General features: G+C 38.6%; 2 protein-coding genes across 8 annotated transcripts in view; both read right to left on the bottom strand.

Moving 5' to 3' along the window:
• The window catches only part of LOC116736724 (lysine-specific demethylase RSBN1L-like), a 32,765-nt gene extending 29,404 nt beyond the window's left edge, over positions 1-3,361 (bottom strand). The window contains exon 1 of the mRNA XM_032589423.1: positions 2,627-3,361. Coding sequence (XP_032445314.1) covers positions 2,627-3,251 — 625 coding nt within the window. The 5' untranslated portion in view covers positions 3,252-3,361. The remainder of the gene's footprint in view (positions 1-2,626) is intronic.
• A 2,938-nt stretch (positions 3,362-6,299) lies between these two features.
• Positions 6,300-17,503, bottom strand: part of ptpn12 (protein tyrosine phosphatase non-receptor type 12) — a 53,675-nt gene continuing 42,471 nt past the window's right edge. The window contains exons 14-18 of one of the 7 annotated variants that reach the window (XM_032589426.1): positions 15,754-16,693; positions 12,469-12,540; positions 11,137-11,178; positions 10,008-10,088; positions 6,300-9,212 (exon numbers count right to left, since the gene is read on the bottom strand). In XM_032589426.1, the coding sequence (XP_032445317.1) occupies positions 9,151-9,212; positions 10,008-10,088; positions 11,137-11,178; positions 12,469-12,540; positions 15,754-16,693 (1,197 nt within the window). In that variant the 3' untranslated portion in view covers positions 6,300-9,150. Of the gene's footprint in view, positions 9,213-10,003; positions 10,089-11,136; positions 11,191-12,468; positions 12,541-15,753; positions 16,694-17,503 lie in introns of all 7 variants that reach the window. The other 6 variants (XM_032589425.1, XM_032589427.1, XM_032589429.1 and 3 more) reach the window with 6 other exon arrangements.

Below are 17,503 nucleotides of genomic sequence, written 5' to 3' on the forward strand. Positions count from 1 at the left end.
AAACTACATCTGAGAAAAATGTTTAACACCAGTGAAAGGAATATTACTAGACATGTCAGAAAATAATAGTTCATGTTGCAAACTATAGATGTCAAATGAAAAGCATTAAAGGAAATCGTTTACCTTATATTTAAAGCAAGAATACACAGATGTATACCAATTTTGATCAATACTGTAGTTTTATAAAGTACTGCCTGCTAGTTTTTTTTACACCAACAATATTAAAGCCCCCCTACCCCCACAGTCTGTTTACAGCACTGCATCTTCCAACCTTTCAGGGCAATAACATCCTATCCTAGTGTCCAATTTGACAGCAGTAGCTGTTCATCGTGTGACATGACCTCTTAAACTGACCAACTGGAAAAGGGTGACATCATGCGCTCACACACACCGACATGTGCCCACCGGATCTCCCCGCTGGAGTAAGAGCACTGAAAATGTTCATTTGTGAGGAGACAGAGGCACACAGAAAACAAAACACAGATCTGTCAAAAAATATGTCTACCCTGTACGTTTTTTCACATTACAACCACAGACAGCGATGTGTTTTATAAGGATTTTAAGTGACTGACCAAAAGAATATAATGCACAATTGTAAAGTGGAAGGAAATTTATACATTGTTTTCAAAGTTGATCTCACTGTATACTTTACTGTCGGGATGGGTGCGCCGTGTTACTTTTCTGCCACGCAATTTGGATGTTGGTCACATTGTTCAACCCTGGTCCAGTTTTACCTGAACACCTTGCCGTGTCCCATTCATGCCTTTTGGCAAACTGAAAACAAGATTTATTTCCACAATAGCTCTCGTTTGCCAAATCTTCCATAGAAGCCAGATTTGTGGATGATGAAATAAAGATGTCTATCAACCCTTGGGATATTGTTTCCTAACCTAATCCAACTTTAAACTTCTCCAAAGCTACATCCCCAGCCTAAGCATATGTTGACTAAACATATGCTTAGGTTCTAGGAAAGAAAGACCTGTTCGGAAAAACCACACATTCTCGAGTGGTAGGGTGAATGGCGGTTTGCATCCAACATAGGGTGGAAGTCATGAGTCTCAAAGGAGAGTTCCCTTAGAAAAGAAATTATTTACACTCAAGATCCAATAAAAAGCATTCATGTGACTTCATATTTTAGTCAACTATATTGACAGTAAATTTTGTCATAAAATGACAATAGATGGCTAAGCTGAATAAAACAAAACTACGTATTTGTCAAAAGACAGACTAAAACTTAAAGTAAAATGTGTGACTCAGAATGAATAAAAAATTATATTCGCTATAACTTGAATAAATACGGAAAAGTAAAAAGTGTATGAATACTGCTATACTGTGGCTCTCAACCTGTCACTAAAATATAATAAAGCTGCAGAATTGTTGTTGCAAAGACTGCATGAATTCAATATTTAGAATAGGTCATATTATTGAAGTAGCCTTGCATTTAAACTCAGCTTTCCAATATTAAACTTGGCCAGTCTAGTCAGATGCCCTGGCACTGGTTTTATGCACTTGGTAAGATGAAGTAACTCAAGGAGATTGGTTCAACCAATGACATGATGTAGAATAAAAAGAAGAGAAAGAAAAATGTAAATTGAGGCTTGTGCCTTCAGACAAAAAGCAAAAATAAAATAAAACCTTACAAATATATAAAATTAATTTCAATATGCAATGGTTAAGTCATAGAAGAATTGAATAGTTTATTTAGGTAACTATACGTATGTGACAATGTCACTGTTGTTTCTCAGAATGTGTAATATTTATTAACAACACAGTTGCCAGTGATAACACTTTAGTAGTAAATGCAATTAATGTGAAACAAATTGTGCTAATTTCTAAATGAATTTTTGCCACCTTCGTAATTGTATAAGCTAGCTCAGGACTCCGTCTGACTGCTCATCCATACAGCCTGAGGTTACAGAGGGGGGCGTGGTGCACTACCAAAACAACACTTAGCCTATAATGGCGGGCGGCTGTCATATTGTTTTGACAGAATGAGCGTGTGGTTCTTCTACGCTCACAACTCGTAATAAAAATAAAGCGAAGAAGCATTAAAAAAAACAAACTTGGCTTGGGTTCTAGGTCGACATTTGGTTTAGTTTCACTATAATTGCCGTTTTCTAATAAAATGTGCATCATTGTAGCCATACGTCGTAATTACGTAACTATTCCGCCGCAGCACGAGAGCGGCTGGTTATAACGCCAACAACCAGGTCGCGCGACGGACCGTTGCTCTTTCTAGAGCTCGAGGGTTCACGCGCGGGTGAGCGAGCGACAAAAAAAAAAAAAAAAAAAAAAGCTGGCAGAGCTCAGGCCATAGACACGTCGATCAAACTGGGTTTAAAAATCATTAAACAGGTTGTAAACATTCCCCCCGGCGTTCAAATGTCGACTACAGAAGCGCTTGGCTCGTTTGTGTATGATTTCACGAGTGATGACTTTAAAACGGGAGCTAAAAGCGGGACTGCTGGGATATTTTAAAAGGCAGACACTCTCTGGGTCAGGGCCACATGTTCAAATGGCTGAATCTACCATCCTAGAAGCCATCAACGAGCACAACTCGAGACCACTTATTAGAAACACTAAAGTTCTGGTATTAAAGATGTAAACGAAAATTATAATGGCCTACCTTTTGATGGTAACAGGACATCTCCATTTTCTCTCTTCGCCGCAGAAACGTTGTTAAACCCTTTAATGTCGTTGCTGTTAGTAACATTATTCCCAACTCCGGAGGTCACCAACAGTTCATGTTTCTTTTTCTCCTCCCCGCCTCCTTTCCTTTTTTCTCTCTCCTCCTTCTGTTTATCTTTACACTTGGTTTTCGAGGAAGGCGCCTGGTGAAGGAAGAAATCGCTCTGTTTAAAGACTTTGAGTGGCTGGGATCCATCGGTAGCAGGCACCGAAAGGCTGCTGCTGCTGTTCGTCTTAACCGGGCTGAAGCTCCATAAGCCCGCGCTACTGCTACTACGATTCTGCTGCTTAGTGAGCTGCTGGGTTTTCTTTTTCCCGCTGCCGTTGCTTCCATCACCCCCGTCCTTGCTGACTTTCTTGGGTTTAACGCTCCTCTCCTCGACTCGGACCTTCTTGGGTGGCGGTGGGCTAAAATCTCCGGAACACTGCGGGCGGTTGTCAGCGGCTCCCTTCGACTCGGCTGCCTTACCGAGTCCGTTTTTGACCGAAGCTCCGGTAGCGGAAGGAGAAGTAGCAACAGCCGGAGCTCCGGAGAGGTGAACAGAGCCCTGCGAGTCAGCCATCTTGAGGCTTCTCCCTCTATTTACTCTCTTCCCCAACTGCCGCCGATGCGGCTGGGTTTTTTTTTTTTTCCGCGACGTGCAAGCTATGTGGGGGCGGGGCTTAGCCTTGATTGACAAGTATGGAATCGGGGGCGGGGTCAAATTATGACTGACAGCGGGGGGCGGGGCTAACCTGAATAAATAAGGAACTGTTTTTCACATCAGTGATATCTCTCTGTGTATTAAAGTTAAAGTAATCTCAATATCTCAGACACCGAATGATGTAAATTGCCTCAAGTAATTTTGTCAGAGGAAAAAAAAAATGCAACTACATCATTTGCAAAAATTTGCAAAAATTTACAACTACATCAAAACTCGATTTAGTAAACTCTATTTTTGATTTAATAAAGCACATTTTACTATATATTGATTTGGAAAATAATTTAGAAGTCATACAACGATAACCTAAGTAGATGCAAAATGCAGTTTTAATTTTATTTATTAGGGGGGAAGAAAGTCCAAATCAGTTTGGTCCAACTTTTCCTAATCAAAGTCCTGACTTAAATCTGACTGAGATGCTGGGGAAGTATGTTAAACAGGTTGTTCATGCTTGAAATCCTCTGACGTGGCTGAAATAAAACAATTCAGCAAAAATTCCTCCTCGCTAATTTAAAAGACTGCGAGTTTAAGCAAATGCTCCGTGGCAGTCGTTAGCACAACCAGTTGTTACATTTGGAGCAATCACTTTCACATAGCATCAGGTTGGTTTGGATATCTGTTCTCCCTTGATAGATGCCAGCCAATCTGATTCAAAGTGTCACTCTTTAGGAAAATTTTAATCAAGTCAGTATGAATGTGTCCCCTCCTGTTATTGTAATTAAAAAGATACGCCTTCTGTTTTTTTGGTTTTTTTAATCTAATATATACAGCAACAGGCTCATCGCACTCGCTTTTTATTATACAAGGTTGTAAATCTTCTGGCTAGGTTTAAACTCTGATTCAATGAATTTTAAATGTTTTCTTCAATTTCAAAAAAGGCAAAAATGTTAGCAAATAACAGCCGGTTATTAACATAGTAAACCGCATCAGATGTTGAGATTAGATGCAAGGTAGAGGTGGGAACTGGTGTTGCTCCGATTCAAATGCAGTATTTCCTGCAGGTTTTCTATTTTCTACATGTTTTCAAACAGAGCCGACAGTTTGCAGTGTCTTCAGACGCCAGTGCATCCTGGTGCTACAGCTACACATGCTCAGCTGTAGCTGGTTATATTTATGACATTGCATAACGAGTTAAAGCGCTCTTTGGGGAAACCGAGGTGGCCCAGTTAAGGCAGCAACCGGGCTACATTTGAAACATTTTTAATTCATATTGTGCCAAATAAAATATCAGAGCTTGCATCAGTACCTCTGAACCAGAAAGAATGGTGAGGTTTTTTTTATTTTGTTTTAGTTATGCACACAGTTCGGTCTCTATTTTGTGTTAAAAAAAATAAAAAAATGCATATTTGGGTAAAGCTGTGTAAGATTATTCCAATAGCTTCATGAATGATTCGTAATCATTAAAGCATACAGATCAGGGCGTTCAAGCCATGCATTTGGATCACAACTCTTAACCTCTAATGTATATTACTGTAAATAAGAAACATTAATGATTTCCGGATTCTTGATGAAGTATGCTGTTAATCCCTAATTAATTCCCTGCCCTTAAACACAACGTTGCAGACCCTTCAATTTAGCTAATTTAAATCTAAATTAGATGTTATTCATTTTCACGAATGCAATTTCTCTTCTTTCAGCAGAATTTACAGTTACAGCAATGCACTTAACAAAAAAAGATGGATAGTCCATTAGCAAAGGCTCTAGGGGAGCATGTGGATCAGAGGTCATGCGTTTTATAATTATGATTTTATGTCTTCCGGGGTACGTTGCCAGATTTTTCACTAGTTAGTGTGTGTGGCCGATTCAGGATTCAGCGTGGGAACTGGCTCCCTCGGAGGTCATTTTGACCCTTTGACCCCCAGCCCCCCCGCCAGTCCTTGCCTACCTAAGCACTGCAAAGGACAACCTCTGGTCTAATAGTGAATCTTGTGCCATGATTATTAATCCCTGTGTAATTAACACAAATCAAGCATAGGCTGAATTTCAAAACTCCGTATATTTTCCAGTTAAAATCACTTTCATTTCTCTGTTTTAAAAAGATAATGACCGTTTTTCTACATTTTATTTTTCTTAACTGAACTTAGATCAGCTGTTTCACAATTACAAAACTCAAAAAAAGAAAATGTTGGAATGCATTATCCAACAAGAAAATGTTAACTGTGATAACTATTCTGTTTGGGAAAATAAGCAAATGTTCTTCCTCTGGACGACTTCTTAGCCACACCCAGTTTAAGGATGACTTGTGGAGTTGAAAATTATGATCTTTTGTTAAAAGACTATGAATTAGTCATGCCTTAATCTCTTTTACAGGGATAAAAAGCGTTTGAAAATATTTCCAGGAACAAAAACAAACAGAAAACTAAACACTGCTGAGCTTCAGAGAGCATGCTAAAAGCCAGAGCACTAATTAACCAGCTTATGCAAGTGTGTTATGCTTATGTTAATCTTTAAAGAGCAGAATGATAAAAACCTATAATATTTTTGCACAATAAGCACAAGAAAAATATTACAAAACAAAATGCTTTTTGAACATTTTTAGCTAAATTATTTTATGGCTTGGTATTATTTTATCCTTATTTTATATAAAAGAATAAATTGTGGAAACTCAGCTCAATTTTTTCTTTCTAATTTTGATGTTTTTCCCTGTGCCCATAAAATGATTTCCTTTTTCAAGCCTGCGTAGAAACACCATGACAAATGTTCATTAATATCCCTCCAACAGTTCACTTATGATCCATTATCTAGTCATCATATTCTAATTTATTAGACAGGATTATAACTTAATAAGTAAGAGTGAATTATTACAAGCTCATCTTGTCTGCATCCTAAAATGATTTACCATCCACGCACACCGTCATTCATCCAACTGACAAAACCTGAATGAGAAACAAAACATAAACAGGAACATGCTTACTTTAGGTTCATCTTTACTGATTGATTTCTGCAATATACAAACATTTGGAGTGGGTCTGTGTGTGTTTTTGTGTTATGGTGGAGCAAGAGGATGAGGCAACGAATCAACTCACATTTTAGTTAAATGACGATTGAAGGAGAGGTTGGAGAGGATGGGAGGCGTTCTCGCTTAAAGGCACAGGAGTTGGGCTCCTTTCTGAGCTTGAGGTTTGCATAAATGAGTGAAGCGGAGACAGAAAAACGAGAAAACAAAACAGTTAAGTAGCCCACATCTTGTCTGTGTGTGTGTTTTCTTTTTGTGTAACTCTGAACCGCCAGCAGCTTACATCTGCTTAATTGAAGCGATCAGTAAAGTATCACAGCTTTAAGGAAAATTTAAACCCTAAGATACTAAGTAAAAGTCAAAAAAAAAAAAAAAAATGTTAGCGCATAAAATAACTGGGGGAGAAAAAGGGAGGTTTTATAAAATGGAGAAGCTGAGTGAGCATGTGGGACGCAACAGACAACTTTGTGTACAAAAATAACTTTCAAAATATCATGTACAAAAACAATGAATTATTATTTCCATCATTAATATTATTATTATTAATACAATCTTATCCAGAGCCCATTGTAGTCATCATTCAAGGCCCAGTAGGCGGTCTGTGCTTCCTGCTCTGCCCAATAATAAAACATTTATTAACCTGTTAGCCATAAAGTCTGAAAACAACAAAAAAAACTTAAACCCTGAACATGTTCACCATAAGATATCAGAATAACTTACATTATCCATGGGGAGGAATCATCATCATCATCATGCACTGAACTTCTTACATCTTCTGTTAATGCAAATATTTAAAGAATAGCAAAAAAAAACTGGAAACATTACATATCTAAACTGCTCTATACAGTTCTTTATCTTTATAGAAAAAAACTATGCATATACTGTACGGCCACTGTTGCTAAAAAATAAAAAAAAAGGTCCTTGGTCTTTATAGCTGCTCCTGGTGTGTTATAGGATCATCAACAGGTACAGGGGTTAGCCTGTTGGTGTGTGTGTGTGTGTGTGTGTGTGTGTGTGTGTGTGTGAAAGAGGAGCAGCTGGCGGTTTAATATTTCTGTCAAATCCCAGTTTCAAGTGTTTCAGGTGTAACATTCAGACTCTGAAACACAGATATACTGTGAGAAGCCATGAGGAGACATTTTAGGAAGAGGACAAAAACAGTAACAGTTTTGGCCAGAGCTACTGACACCCCTGGTGAAGATGTGGAAAAACTGTTCAAATAATAATAAAAACCCCCCCAAAATATTCATATTTTATTAGAGAAACAATTTCTTACAGAGAAATGTTGAAAAGTCCAGCATGTAATGTCAGTACATTTATTCAGCGAGGGGACAAAAGTTAAGATCGTTCTTAAACAAAGTCACAGCTGGAACAATCGTTGGTCCCTCTTTCAATTAACTAAATGCAACTTAAGCATGTCATAATTTACACTTTTCCATTATTTTATAATTTACTAAGTTTCTACTAGCTCTAGAACAGTGATCAGAAGGATTTTGGTCAGACAGGATTAATATTAAACTTTTCCACATTAATCAGTCCAGGTGGGTTTGGTGTGAAGATGCTGAAACCGTTTTGTGCCTACTGTTATGTACAGTAGTGGATCCGTGATGCTGTGGGCCCGTTTCTCTTCCACAGACAATGGGAATACTGAAAAGAGTACAAAACAACTGGAGGTCTTTCTGTTAATATTAATTAATAGCAAATATTCTTAAATAAAAATCAGATTTCAGTGTAGGATTGTGCTACTGGAATAAAAAAAGAATTTAGTTTTAGGCTTTTGACACATCTTTACCAGGGTGCCCGAAAAGAGAAAACCAGAAACATACATTTTCTTTTTTTAGATTTTAAGTTCTAATAAATAAATGATTGATCTTTTCAATTTTGCAAATGACTTATTATGAATTTTCTGCCGTTTTAAAAACTCCCCATCAATCTTGCAGCCCAAGCTACATCTGATTGGTCTGAAAGAGTCAGTGAAAAAGAAGGGGAAAAAAAATACTTTCTGTTCTTGTGTTTCTCAGACTCGGTAGGAAATAGATTAAAGCACATAAGAACGAAAGAAAATTCTCCAACATTAGTGACTCAAAGTCAGATTTAAGGGTAAAATCAAGCAATTAACAAATCCTGTTAGCATACGGACGCCAACAAAAAAAAGGGCATAAAAATGGAAAACAGTGGAACCCGATAGAAAAACCACAACAAAGTTGACGAATTACTGAATGGTGTTAAACCCCCAGTGCTCCAGTATCTATCCTGATCTCGAGTGAAGTAGCACCAGAAAGAAGAGACAAAGAGAGAGACAGCAATACAAAAGAAGTCAGAGAAAGTACCCAGGCAACCTCTGCATACCCAACTGAAAAGGTTGCATCATGAGTACGAGATTATCTAAGTTCGCTTTGAAGATTGTTCGTTCAGCGGGAGGCAGCAGAACCACTTCTGGGACAGAGAACTGCTTCCCTGCTCTCTAGCTTTTCCTGATGAAGTTGCTTTTCTTCTCATTTGGTTTGAAACTAGTTTAAAAGTCTCTTAGATCTCGCTTCATTTAGTGTAAAAAAAAAAAAAAAAAAAAGAAGAAGAAACTAGGCTCTTCTTTTAGCCCGCTATCAGTTTAACAGAGAGATCCCATGTCAGCTTCTACAGAAGTCAACAATGTGAGGAGCAAAAACTCAGGAATAAAAGTCTCTTTTATTTTATTTTCCTGCGTGACAGCCTGTTCTTTTTTTTGTTTATGTTTTAATTTGGGCCAACCAGTCCGGACTCCGTATCCTAATAGGGAAAACAGCCGATGGTGGATGGATCCTTCCATCATGTCCACTTCACAGAGGGTTCTCGAGGGCCTTTGGGCTGAATGCAGCGGTTACCGAACCCTGAAAGGAGAAAGGGTCTTAGCTGGGTTTGCTTTTCTTTGGACGGAATAAATGGCATCCGAAAGTTTCCCTCCATCCTGCCTGCTCTTAAAGCCCAATATTTCCTGCACACGCGGTCCAAAGCTAGATTTCCCTTCAGCAAAGGCAACGCCACACATCAAAAATATGTCCGTCAGCAACATTCTCTGCAAATGTGCTGCGATTCTTTTTCCCTTTAGGTTCGTACCCCCTAAAACCTCTTTAAACTTATTCATATTTTGTCACATTCCAACCACAAACTTCAATGATTTTTACTGAAATTTATGTGACAGACCAACACGAAGTAGTACATAACTGTAACGGAAAAGAAAAATGATGAATGGTTCTCAAAAGTTTTTTTTTTTTCCCACAAATAAAAACCTGAAGTGGTTTGGATATATTTCAAGAACTGCAGTGTCGACACTTTGTGGAACAACAACTCTCTGAAATTACAGCTGCAAGTCTTTTATTTTGTCTCTCTACCAGCTTTGCACATCTAGAGGCTGAAATAAATTAGTAAATTATTTTTTGTAAAATGGTAGACTGTATGGCAAACCTTTGAACATCAATATTCTTCATTTAAATCAGGTCTGAACTTTGACTGGGTCGTTCGAATACACTAATATGTTTGATGCTATTCTGCATTGCACATAAAGTCCAAGAACAATACGCAAAAATCTCAAAATGTTGAAAAAGGAATATGAATAATTTGTGCAATCCACTGAAGTAACCAGTGCGTAAAATATATTAATGAAGGTTGACGGCGCACTTACCCACCCAGGTCTACTTGGCTAACTCCTGCTGTGCCGCCGTCTGATGCAGACACCGCTGGCGATGCCTCACAACAATCAGAGACATCTGGACATAAAAAAAACCAGACAGATTAATTCAAACCCGCTAATAAAAATGTTTTGACGAGCTGCACTTGAGACTTTTCAAAATACTTAAAATGTGGATAAAACTACAAGTATTTGCAGTGAAGATCCTCATTCTTCCGTGAGACGTTCTTCTGTAAAAAGTTTCACAAAGCTGCTATAAGGAGGTAAATCCCATGAAAGACAATGAGTGCAGATTTAAAGTCTGGCTTTTAAACATTAAATTAGTCAGACTGGAGATGTTTTTATCCGATCTCAGTTACTGCTTGGAGTCGGAACCAGACTTTTTTCTTTTTTTTTTACATGATTATACAGAAAACCTTTTCTTCCTGTACTGTGTGTCAGCTGCAGTCAAAGTCCAAACCTGCTTTCATGTGCTTGACTTGCAGAACTTTTATTACTCGGGCTTTATTATTTTGTTAATCTAATCAATTGTGTTTTTGTGCAATTTACAATGACATTCATGAGAGACTGTATTAGCTGCTGCACCTTCATGAAACTTGTTTTGCACTGTGCTGTTTCAAAATGATCTCCAGTTGGAAGAAAATACCTTCCTGCAGTACTGGTTTGGGTCTTGATGGGACCAAATAAAAAGAAGTCTCCTGATTTTCTTAAAATTAAATTTGCACTCAGTGAAAACACTTCCAAGTCGAAGAGTAATTCCCTTTGGATGAAGCCGCAGACCTGCACCAGAACCACTGAAGCAGTAAATTGGCACTAACAATCATTAAACAATCCTCACAGCACTCATTTTTATTGCAGCTCTCTGCAGAGTTGTTTTATCTCTCCCTCTTCTTTATCTGCTTTACTCACACTCTTTCTCTAACAGCTGCCCCTGACTACTGTTGTCACGATTATCGCTCAGCGGCTAATTCATGAAAGCTTTCCATTTCCTCCTCCGCCCACCTTTGTGAGCACTCGGACAAGTCTGGAAGAAGATAAACGGAGACGATCATTCCTGTATATACCGAGGCTAAGAACCTAAAACAACTGAGGAAAGAGAGAATCGAGGTCAGCCAAAGTGTTTGTACCTTTTTGTGAGCAGCTCCATTCAGCTAAGGCTGATGTTTTCACTTCCAGAGGATCTGAGAGAGGAAGACAATCGTTCAGTTTCAACATTTTGTCCACGGACACGTTAAGATAAAAGAGGAACATACCGTCACACACTCATTCCACTCATGCTACTTTCAGAATCAGACTTTACCAACCCCAAAAATAAAGAGGAAAATCTAAACCTTCACTCCGAAGCGAGTCTCGGGTTTTAAATTCTTTATCTGCTGTCCCGTCATAGAAACCCACGTTGAAAAGTTGTTCACACAACTTCAGTTCCTCTTCAACATCATTTATTGTAATTCTTTTTGTGATAGACCAAAAGAAAATGAGGCATAATTGGAAGATGGAAAGAAAAGGCAGTTTTCTTTTTTAAATCTGCAATCTGAAAAACGTGGCATGCGTTTCTGTTGTGTCCCCTTTACTCTGATACACCTAAATAAAATTCAAATAAGACATCCAGGTGTCTCCAGAGCGGCTTAGGAAAATCCCCAAAACACCAGCAGCTGTAGCAGGGTTTCTTCATATTTGCAATGTAAAACAAAAAAAAAGATGTTTTTCAAACTCAAATTTTAAAAACTGTCTGGTAATCTAGGTGTAACACACCGGCAGGTGTCAGAAATCAAAATTAATTGACGCCAACTAAGCAAAAATTACTGTATAAAGCCGTGTATTCTCTAGAAACACTAATCTTTCTCTTTCAGACAATAAAAAAACTCCAAAAACCTAAAAAATAAATGACTTTGTTTTTTTCCCCATGTCATCTAGACATTAAAAAATGTAATTCTATACTTTTGCAAACTTTCAGAGGGCATATAAACCGTTTACTACAAATCTAAACCATACTTTTGAGACCGTGTACCTCTTTCCTTCTACTTCCCAATGATGCCCTACTTTCTGTTAGTCCATCACATAATGTGGGCTTAATGTGATAAAACCAGAAAAAGTATTTGTTGTGTGAATTCACTGGACCTGTGGTCAATGCTGCCCTCTAGTGTTGCAACAGCGGTAAAGACTCGAAGAAATCACCACTTCTGCTCCAACTTATTCGTTTGGATGGCAGAGCATCACAAAACATGAGGAAAACATCATTACCTTTTCACACACAGTGCTAAAATGAATCACGGATTAATCACAACCCAAAAAGCATCAGCCAACCACTTGGGTCTTTGCTAAGCACAACTCATCTCTTGTATTTCAGCCTCACAGGTCCATCCAGCTCGGGAAAAGATGGCCGACAGCATGGAGGCAACCCAGTAAATCTGCGCCCCGCAGATTTACCCATCTGACGACTGTGACCAACACAAACGCACCTGTGGCCAGTATGAAGGACTCGGGGGTTCTCTCAGGGAGAGGGGGAGGAGAGTCGTCAGTGTCCCAGCAGTCTGGGTTAAGAGGTCAGAGGGCAAACGAGAGGGAAAGTTAACAATTGGCCGAGAAGAGAAAGAGAAGAGAAAGTAATTTGCTATGATTTAAAACGCTGCTCTTGTTTCCAATATCATTTATTATTCCAGAGGGATTGTGACATTTTAATATTCCAAAGATTGAGTACTAAAGTAATATTTATGTATGTTTTCTTTCACTGTAGAGATTTACCTTCCACAATATTAACTTTCCAAAAGAAAAGCTCTTCCTCCATCAATATCACTGCTTTAGCTGTTTTTAAGGCCTAGATGACAAGCTGTTCAAATCTTAAAAGTTTTATGCCTGCACACTGTGTGGGTTTGAAATTATCTTAATTTATTTGTCTGTCTATCATATTAATATTTTATGGATGTGTGTTCCGGATTAGTCGTCACGTTTATAGCTGGGCTGCAGATTTACTGCTGCTCTAGCTGGGTTGTTTGATGAAGAACGAGTTCGAGGTTTCACCCGCCAGCGAGAGCCAATATATTTTTCTTGACCAGAGCATTTTTGATTTAAGGGAGAAGATGTAGCTCTGCTGACACTACTTGATACTACATGTAAAAATGAGCCTTTAATTACTTTATTATAGAAAACCACAGCTCAGTTCTTTATTAGTTTTTGTCACAGACATTACAAGGGCTTAAACATGTGCATGTCACTCCAAAAGTAAACGTGCTTAAAGGTGTCCACATCAATAACGAGAACAATAGTTGTAACATAACAGTACATAAACAATCTTATATTTAATTGATTATAATCTGCAGGCTCCAGCTGTATTTAGGTCCTACACTGGATTTTTCAATGAACAAAAATGATTAAGTTGATGGTTTCTAGTAAGAAATTGTATTAATATTCTTAAAATTGGTAAAATTGAACAGCTAAAGGGTTTAATAAACGCTAAGACATATGTCCAGTGGACCTGGACTAGTATTTACAATAATTTCTAGTTGATGTAAATGATTATTTCCTATTACAGTGTCTTTTGTGCATTTTAATCATAATAATAAATATATAAATCAAGTAAGTCACACTGAATATGCTTGTTCAGATTAAAATATTTGAAGTCATGTTTTTTTTCTTGCTGAGACATAAACTTTAGAAAATCTGACATCTAAGCTTATAATTTTAGCCTTCAGACGACTAAAATGCAGCCACACGTCTTCAAGTTTCTTATTAGTGCCAACCCTGATTAGCGCATCTCCATTTGAAGTAACTTACATCTTCTATTGTTAGTTATGAAGTCAATAATAAAGTTCATCCAACCACCACGATGCAGCAGCTTGCTCAGCGCGCCTCGTTAACAAGCAGCCATTAGATCATTGCAACAATCAAACAGCCGCCGTTAGCTAGTGGTAAATAAAACCGCCACTGCTGAAAAGAGTGCCAGAAAGCGAAGCAGGCCAAGACGCTCAACCTTATTAGCCCTCGTTACAACAGCGAGAACAAACATCTCCACCACCATAAACCACAATCTTAAAGTAGAAAAAAAAAAAAAAGAGAATCAATAAAAGATCAGGAGGAATTTCAGCCTTTAAACCACCAATTGACTAAACCCACATCCTGTAGTCATGGCAGCAGAGGACAAAACAAGCCAACAGGGTGACACTGCTCTGTTCAGCCCCGCCGTTCACAAATGTGGCACCAATCAGTATCATGCAGTGTTGATCCTTAGCCGTCCGACGTGCACTCAAGTTCACACACAACCACAGGATTTCTCTCATTCCCAAACCGATCGCTCGGACAAACACAGACAGGAGGGGCGGAAAGAGGAGGGAGTTTGGACAGATGTTTTGGCTGCAAATGTTTGCAGCATTCCTTGCAAACCAAACCAATTAGTGAGAAGTCATGCTTTTAAGCAAGACACATGGAGTAATAGTGCTGCACATTGTTCCCGCTACTTCTACTTGTAAGCTTCCCTCGTGTCTTCTGAGTTTTTTTTTTTCTTTAACCAAGTTAAGAGAATTTGTTGACATTTACAGCGTCTTGCAAAAAAAAAAGATCCTTGAATTTTCCCACATTTTGAAGCAACTAACGCACAAAACTTGAGAGAAACTTAGGAGACAGACCAACACACAGTAGTGCATAATTGCAAAGTGGAAGGAAAAGCACTCAATTTTATAACAAGAACACTTAATACATAAAGAATGATATAAAATTGTTTATTAAACTTAAGAGTTTTAATCAAGGTAAATTTACTATTGTCAATTTTCTTGCAATGGAAAATGTTAAGTACAACATAAAGTATTTGTATTTTAACTACCAAAACTTTAATAATAAGTATAACTCCAGATGCTTTTACTGAAAAGACAATGCTGCACCCAAATCACTTGTACTTAATTTCTTAAACTTGGCTAAATTTAGCAAGCATCTTGAAAGAAGGTGACCCGAATCCTGTTCTTATATTTGCAAAAAAACTTATTTAAGCATGCCTAATGGAATTTTAAAAAATAGATGCTTTTCAATTAATAGAGAAGTTTTAGATCTACAACAAATAATCCTTTTCAACAATAAATAAATAAATAAATAAGTATTAATATACATATACAATATATATGTATATATATATAAACTAGCAGCTGTAATATCAATGAGAAATTCACTCCATATTTTCAGTTGTGACATTTTCCTTCAACTCAATTATTATTATTTCTGTCACAATAACAAATTTTGCTGGACGACAAATTATCCCAGAAATTATTGTGATAAATGATAGCATTGCCATTTTGAGACCATATTCAACCAATGGCATATTAATGCAAGCACACGCACTCAAAGATAAAAAAAGTAATAATTTCGAAACAACACTTAACTTAATAATTGTTCACTTTAGACTAACAGTGGCTCCACGCCGGATAAGGGAAAACAGCCAAAGTGGCAAGTAATGCAAACTAACTACTGGGTGTTTATCAAAATGGCGGCTTTTCAACAATATTAACGACTGCTGTCCAAATGGAAATGATCATGCTCATTTTAATTTATTGTGTGATTAATTGATTTATTGCTTATTTATTGTGACAGGCTTAATAATTATGCAACGACTTGAGTTGGTCTATGACCCAAAATCATAACAAAATACATTTAAATTATTTAGTGTAAAGTTAAAAAGTGTGTCAGTGGATTAGCAAAAGGGTGTTAAGAGGTAACATATTGAATTAGGAGAGGAATTAGAAAGTGAAAACAGCTTGACATACTTGCTGGGCTTGCAGAGGGTGATGGGATGGTCTGTCCCGCGATGGACATGGGCAGCACCTTTCTGATGGACTGCTGGGTTTCCAGGTGAGGTGAGGTGGTCACGGTGCCTGTCGCCGTGGAGACGTTTTTATGATAACTCTCCTTCAGCTCGGACATCTCCTCGTTCCCCTCCTCTTCAGAGTTATCGGAGTGCAGGGGGTTGGTGAAACTCAGGGCAGTCCTGACAGGAGTGGAGGAGGACGACGACGATGAGGAGGAGGATATGTGGGACGAGGAAGAGGAGGATGGAGCGGCTCTGTCCGAGGAAGAAGAGGAGGAGGAGGTCTTGGGAAACGGTTTTTCGGGGCTGTTGCAGGAGTGCGTCCATGTCGTGTGGCCGGGTTTCGCGTCTTGCGTCTTCTTCTTGCCGTCACTCGTCACGGGAAGGTGGTTCGGTCTGGTTAGGACGCCCTCGTCCGAGTGCCTCTCTCCGCATCCGCCCGACCCCCCCTCCGTCCCGGAGTCCTCCGACAAAGAAGAGCTGGACGTCAGCAAGGTTTGACCGGACCGGGCTTTGAAGGCGTGGGCCCTTTGCAGCGTGGAGCCACTGTTAGTCGAATTGTTGGCTCCCGTGGAGGAGGAGGTGTCGAAGCTGCGAGGTCCTTCCTGCAGCGGCACCTTCTTGATCTCTATGCTGAGCTTCCTCTCGATCCGAGGGGCGCCGCAGCATTCGACGACCGGCGACAGGGGCGAGGAGGGCGTCGGAGTCTGGCTCGGGCCCGATTCGGACTTTGTTGACGTTGACGAAGATTTGTTGTTGTAGTTGTCGTTGAGATCCAGGTGTGAGACCTGGGTCTGCTGATTCTGGCTTTGTACATTCAGATCTCTAGGCTTTGATTGGCTGGCAGGTTTGCGGAGACTGGATTCGGACTGGTTCTGCTGCTTATTCGCTTCTTCGTTCTGTAATCAGCAAGAAACGAGACGTGATCTCCATTCCGGAAAGAAAAAAAAACATCCAACAAAGCAATCTTTGATTTCCTTATATCATATGGGATGAAATAATCCTAGATTTAACCTGATAAGTGTTATAAATAAAGCCAATGTTTCAGCACACGTAACTAATTCTGGAACTTGTTGCTTCTTTTCTAGGAAGTCAGTTTTATAAGAGCTTTTTCTCATTTTGTACCATTAAAAAAAACTATAAATAAAAGCTAATAGTAAAGACAAGAACAAACCAGATTTTATAGTGCAGTCAGCATTGGTTTAAAAGCACCTAGTAAGCTGTGAAACAGTAACAACTTAATATCAGTCGGACTTAAAAACAATCAGTCAAACAATTACGAGAGCAAAACCTAAGCAGTTTTGTTTGTATTCATGACTGCATCTCATTCAGGTATTACTTTGCTGATGGGTCATTCATTTAATCTGGTTATATGCAAATAAAATTTAGTTTTGTAAGTGTAAAAAAACCCAAATATGGTTCATGGGGACTTTTACAGACAACTTTAAAGGACAAATACAAAACTTTCCTGTGACATATTCCTACAGCACAAATATTTTAATAAATGGTAATAGTTTAGCATGTAGTCTATTGTTGTTGTTTTTGTTGCTGTTGTCGTTTTCTGCCTCTGGTGTTTTCCAACCACATTTATGAGATCTACACATGGTAGTCCCCTCATTTCCTTGTTTAAGCTGAGCCACAGTAGAGTTTGTTATTGCTTTGTGGGAGAAGAGATGAGAATCAGACCTCGAGGGAATTTGTTCATTTTC

The sequence above is a fragment of the Xiphophorus hellerii genome, chromosome 17 (genome assembly GCF_003331165.1).
Source record: "Xiphophorus hellerii strain 12219 chromosome 17, Xiphophorus_hellerii-4.1, whole genome shotgun sequence".
Classification (NCBI taxonomy): Eukaryota; Metazoa; Chordata; class Actinopteri; order Cyprinodontiformes; family Poeciliidae; genus Xiphophorus; species Xiphophorus hellerii.